General features: G+C 38.0%; 1 protein-coding gene across 1 annotated transcript; it reads right to left on the bottom strand.

The window, feature by feature from the left end:
- Positions 1–1,214: 1,214 nt before the first annotated feature.
- On the bottom strand, positions 1,215–2,354 carry LOC102510408 (olfactory receptor 4C45). Its single transcript, XM_006190273.2, is given in 2 exon segments — positions 1,215–1,789; positions 1,791–2,354. Coding segments are annotated over 2 exon segments (930 nt in total). The 3' UTR covers positions 1,215–1,423.
- Positions 2,355–6,000: the final 3,646 nt, after the last annotated feature.

The raw sequence follows: 6,000 nt of genomic DNA on the forward strand, positions 1-6,000 counted from the left end.
CTCTCCAGCTGAGATAACTCACTGCCACGCTGTCTGAACTCATAAGTGGATGGCATTTATGACCTATGTTGAAGCAAAGTGAGTCTGGGACAGACCTTTGGTCTTCCTGTGATCATGGTTAGTAAATGGCAGTAGCAGTGTTCTTGAGCTCCTCTGTCAGGAACAGCAGGCCCCAGCATACCTCATGCTCTGGTGGTGTCTCTGAAGGCTGTAACAGTGTCTGAGCAATTTTCACCAATTTTTAGCTGACTCATTTTTCCAATTTAAGTCATTTAATTCTCACAACTTAAGGAAGTATGCAATGTCATTTCCTTTTTACAGATGAAAAACACAGGTAGAGAGGGGAAGCAATTTGCTAACATTGACAAGACTGATTAATGCTGGAGACAAAATGAGAAATTAAGTTCTTTTGATCCAAAGTTCTTAATCTCTGACTTCAAAGCATCAGACTATTTCTGAATCTCTTAAAACTTCATTATGTTCATGGTATGGATTCTTTTCTATAATTCAGATTTGTGATTGTTGTCTGGTTCCATGACACACACTTGTTCTTAAATCATGGGTAATTTCCTATAACAGCTGTTTCGTTTTCAGAAGATTTCCTTTGTCTGTGTCTAAACCCAGATTTTAATGTACAGGTATTTTCTGCCTTAACTCTGCAGACTTTATCAATTACGTTTCTTTTATGCCAGCTGATTCTATTTCCAACTCTTTTTGTAGACTACTGTCTACTACGGGGAATGATGGAAATATAATTGTTGGAAAGTACTTTTGTGTGCAAATGCTCTCTTCTTGGGACTGTGGTAAGTAAAAGTTTTTATTTGCCGTGGTGGGAGAACATTTATAAGCCTCTCACACTTAGAAAGGTCAGAAAAAGTATATTTTGATAAATGCACTTTGAAGACTTTTTTCCTACTGTTCTACACCTTTAAAAATGTATAATTGTTTTTCCTCTTTTAAAATAAAACTTAGTTCTAGCTATAGCGCTGGGTATAATGAGTGTTCAAGAATATTGCTGTTGATCTATTTCATACCTACAACCAGGGCAACATTATGACTTTTGTGGGCCCTTGGTACGTCTGCCTTCATGGGGCCCTTCCTCCATAAAAATATGAAAAGTTATATTTTATGACTGCATTGATGTATAGATGTCTATAATCCAAGTTGCATTTGGAGTATATTAATTTTTTATGTTTTAAAAGAAACTAAAACATTTCAGGGGATCCTAAAACCATCGTGGGCTCCAGGCACCGCATCTACTATGCCTTCAAGGATATCAGCCCTGCTCACAATATATGGGCTCCTGAAGAAAACTGATCCAGACCGGATAATTTTTCCAAGTTTAATTAGCTATGAAGAGGAATAAAGCTCTATGAAATATCACTAGATTTTTTTTTTTTTGCCTACACACTCCACCCAAGATTTATCTATCGCTAGTTTTCATTATTTGCCCCCAGAGTTTCTTCATGACATTTTTCACTTCTGCATTTCTCAGGGTGTAGATTAAAGGGTTCAACATAGGAGTTACTATGGTGCAAAACACAGTCACAGCTTTGTCAGTGGGGAAGGAGGTCACGGGTCTTAGGTACAGGAGTGAACACGGTACAAAGAATAAGATGACAACAGTGACATGAGAGGCACAGGTTGACAGAGCTTTGTGACGCCCTTCAGAGCTGTGAGTCCTCAGGGAGCGCAGGATGAAAACATAGGAGGCAACCAGCATTGAGAAAGTTAGCAAACACAATGACCCACTGTTGGCAGCAATCAGAGGCCCCAAAGTGTGAGTGTCCTGTGCAGGCTAGCTCCAGGAGAGGTATTAAATCACACATAAAGTGGTCAATGACATTGGGGCCACAGAATGGTAACTGGATCATGAATAAAACCTGGATCCCTCCATGAAGAAACCCTAAAACTCCAGCCATTCCAACCAGGAATCCACACACATGTCTGCTCATGATGGTCATATAGTGCAAAGGCTTACAGATAGCTACATAGCGGTCATAGGCCATGGCAATTAACAAGATAATCTCAGCTGCAGCAAAGAAATGTTCAGCAAAGAGCTGAGTCATGCAACCATCGAAGGATATGGTGTTCTTTCCAGAGATCAAGTCAAAGATCATTTTGGGTGCTATGGAAGAAGAGTAGAAGCCATCTATAATGGATAAGCAGGATAGAAAAAAGTACATGGGAGAACCCAGGGCTGGACTGATGAAGATGGTGACTGAGATGAGCAGGTTACCTGCCAATGTGGTCAAGTAGGTAATTAAAACCACAGCAAATAAGAATGTCTGCAGTTCTGGATTCTGGGTCAGGCCCAGCAGGATGAATTCTGTTACATTGCCCATCCTTTCCATCAACTCATCTTGGGTTATGAGCACATGGTCCATCTGGAAAGATCACATTATTTCTGAGTGATGAAATGTTAAATTCAATGCTAAAATAGTTCATCACCTCTTTAGTCCTGGGCTCTGGGATTGGTGAAGCTACACCTTTCACTCACCTCTGGCATTTTGCAGATAGTTGTAAAAACAAATAAAAGGAGGCTAAATTTCTCCTTATTCATATTAATTGAATATATGGTGACAATACCTTACAAACACTGCAATAAGAAAAAGATGTTATTATGAATGTTGACTTACGGTTGACTTCTAGATTTTCTTCATAGTTTTAAAAGTCTCACAGATAGCTTTCTTTCACTTTGGGGGACAAATTCCATCAACAACAGTTATTTTAAAGTTATACTTGTCTATTGGCATGAATATTTACATGTATATGGACACAATATTCTTCTAAAAGTCAACTGTATATCAGATATGGAAGTGCCAACCAAGCTTTACTATATGTACACCAGCTGTGCTCTGTGAGCTGTTATTCCATTCTGTCAAATGAATTCACATGCACACACACAGATGAGCTGCAGATGACATTTTTGTCCCTCAAAGTGCCAAGGAATTAACCTTTATAACAGCTCATTGAGCAGCATTCACTCAACAGCCCCGCATGTTGTGTCTGGCTCGGCATGACCTTTTCATATTCACTCTTTCCACATCTTTGAATGTCAACATGTAAGTGGTACAAAGTTCTCTGAAATTTTCTCAATATTTCTGAAATGAATTTTCTGTTTATTTGGTCTTTCATCACATATAGAATAATGCTCTGGAGTAGGTATATTACCCTACTCACATTTTACAAATGGAATTAAATGAATCATGAAGTTTCCCTGAGTTTCCTATTGACAAGACAGAAAGGTTAAGGTCATCCGAGATAATACAATGTTCAATTTTGGCTTAAGTTTAATCAATTAAAATGAGCTTGAAGTTTTCATTGCTAACTGGTAGAAATATTGAATATATGTAAGAATATTTCTTTTTTGGGGGGAATGAGCTGTACATGGATTTTCAAGAGTGAGTACATGTTGTTGTGAAAGTTCATGAGATATTTTATTCTTTATCCCTCTTTTTCTTCTTTCCCCAGTCCCTGCCAAAAAACATAATCACATATTTTTCCTCAAAACTTTCTGGGCACAGAAGTCAGCATCATGATCTCTCAGTTTTCAATAAAGGTGAGGAAAGATACCTTTAGTTTCCAGGAAAGCTTAAGGCTCTGACTTGTTTCTTCTGTATCTATGGCTCCTACAGATGGTGACTACGTGGTTAATCACTCTTAAAAGATTTAATTCACAAATTCTAACTTCAGTGTGGGACATGGAAGTCATGACAAGGGAAAAGAATTTCTAGTAACTACAAACAGAAGTCTACAGAATCAATCTACTCAGTGAGACATAAGCATTAACCACAGTCTTGTTAAAGTGACTTTTGTAGTTCTCAACAGCGTCTTGTCTGGGAACACTACAGCCAGTGTTTTCTATTGATATTTTCATATCATTTTGTCCAAATTCATTTTTAGAGAGAAAGATTAACTTCCAATGAACAGAACTTAACTCTAAAAATTATTTTAGTGAAACTAAGTTGGTTAAATTAAGACAATCTGCTTAAATTTTGGGCAAAAGAAGTAGTTATCACTAACCTGGATTAGTTGATTGTGGATTCTTCAGTTTTTAGATTAAGCCCAGCCATTGCTTTCTTCCTCTCAGGCATTTGCCCCACATCTGCAAATAGACTCCATGAACTAACCAGTGAGACGCTGGAAGTCTTATATCTCTCTAGACAACTCTCCAAGTCTTGGACATTTTAGTTTATTTTGTTCCCCATTATCAGTCTGGATATGGAAAACTTGATAGTTCTAGGATTTAATTTTGATTCATTTTCTTGGTTTCTTATGAAAGTATAAATGCATCTTCAAAATATATATCATGAAAAATTCTTCAAATCAGGAAAAGTTAGTATATGGAATTATAAAATGTAAGTCAAATCCATTTGATTGGACATGATTTTCTCAAACCAATTCTGCCAAATTTTTGTTTCCCCAAAAGTCTATGAGCAATGTGGAGAGAATTCCTTTCACTCCTGATTTAAGCCCTCTTTCTAACCCATACGAAGCTTGGGAGCAGTGTCTCCCAAACAGGTCTTCAGTTTGTTGATGCACGACTATGTAGCTATTATTTACTTGAAGGTCCTTATTTGTAATTCTTTCTTCACTGACTCTAGAAAATGTTTAAATAGACTTTCATGAAGTGCAGGATTTCTAATGCATGGTAGTGCATTGACCTCTCAAGTCCTCAGAGGATTAGTAATTGGTCCTGTTGGAATCATAGCTGAAGCATCAGCCACAGCCATTCATTTACTCCCACTTGACACCCACAAACATCATTAGAGTCCAGTTTTAGAAATGCAGTTGCCCTTTGGTTAAACACATACCTCCCGCTATATTTACCTTACCAAGTAAGGTAAATGGAAAATTTCATGATAGGGCTTCGTCACTCATTTTGACATTGGTGAGCCTGACATAGGATGTATGGGGTGGTTTTAGGCATAGGTCAGAGTTCAGAGAATGGATTTCTTTCTGAGAATGTGACTGTCCTAAACGGTATGGTTGCCCTGAGAATAGAAACGCCAATCTTCAAAGCTATGTGCCAGATTACCCTGAGGGAGTGTGACATTTTTATTAGTGACTGACTAAGGAGACTTAGATGGCAGAATTCCCAGCTCCCAAAGATCGAGTGATTTAAAAGTCATAGTCGTATCAGCTTCTTTTAGTGTGAGAACCTAGGCAACAGATTCTTGTGATGTATTATGTAGCTTTTCTCTCTGCCCCACAGGGAGAGAATCCCGGGGACTTACTGTAAAGTACTATGCTTTCACACAGTAGCCACTGAGAAAATCACACTCAGGCAAACACTGATGTATAAAGACATCCAGAGGTAGAGAATAGAAACAGTATTGAAAGGAGGTTCCACTGTAATCTTCTCTCCTTCAGCTTCTGAGGTGATAAAGAGCTGGCTGGAACCCTGCGCAGAATCACCTTTCTTTGTCACCAGCCTTTACCTTAAGGCCAAATTGACACACTCCTGAAGTTCAAAACAGAGAGGGAAGCAACGCATACAGCCCTATCCTCCACAGTTAACAGTTCTGCTCCTCTGTTTGTTGCCAACTTTACTCATAGTCTGTCCCTCTCTCTTGACTTTTTTGTTGTGGCAAAATACACACAACATAAAACTTATCATTTTAAGTATTTTAAATGCATAGTTCAGTGGCATTAAATACATTCACATTGTCGTGCAAATGACTCCACCCTTTCCATAACTTTTTAAATCTTCTCAGACTGAGACTCCGTATCTATTGAATAATCACTTCTTTTTCCTGCCTTCCTCCAGCCCCTAGAAAACATTATTTTACTCTGTTTCTATGAGTTTGACTATTTTATATAATTCATGTACATGGAATTATGCAGTATTTGGTCTTCTATTACCTACATTTCACTTAGAATAATGACCTCAAGATTCATCCATGTTGTCACAAATGGCATGATTTCCTTCTTTTTAAAGGCTGAATAATATTCCACACATGCATGTACCACATTAAATAATCGATTTATCCATTG

The sequence above is a fragment of the Camelus ferus genome, chromosome 10 (genome assembly GCF_009834535.1).
Source record: "Camelus ferus isolate YT-003-E chromosome 10, BCGSAC_Cfer_1.0, whole genome shotgun sequence".
Taxonomy (NCBI): domain Eukaryota; kingdom Metazoa; phylum Chordata; class Mammalia; order Artiodactyla; family Camelidae; genus Camelus; species Camelus ferus.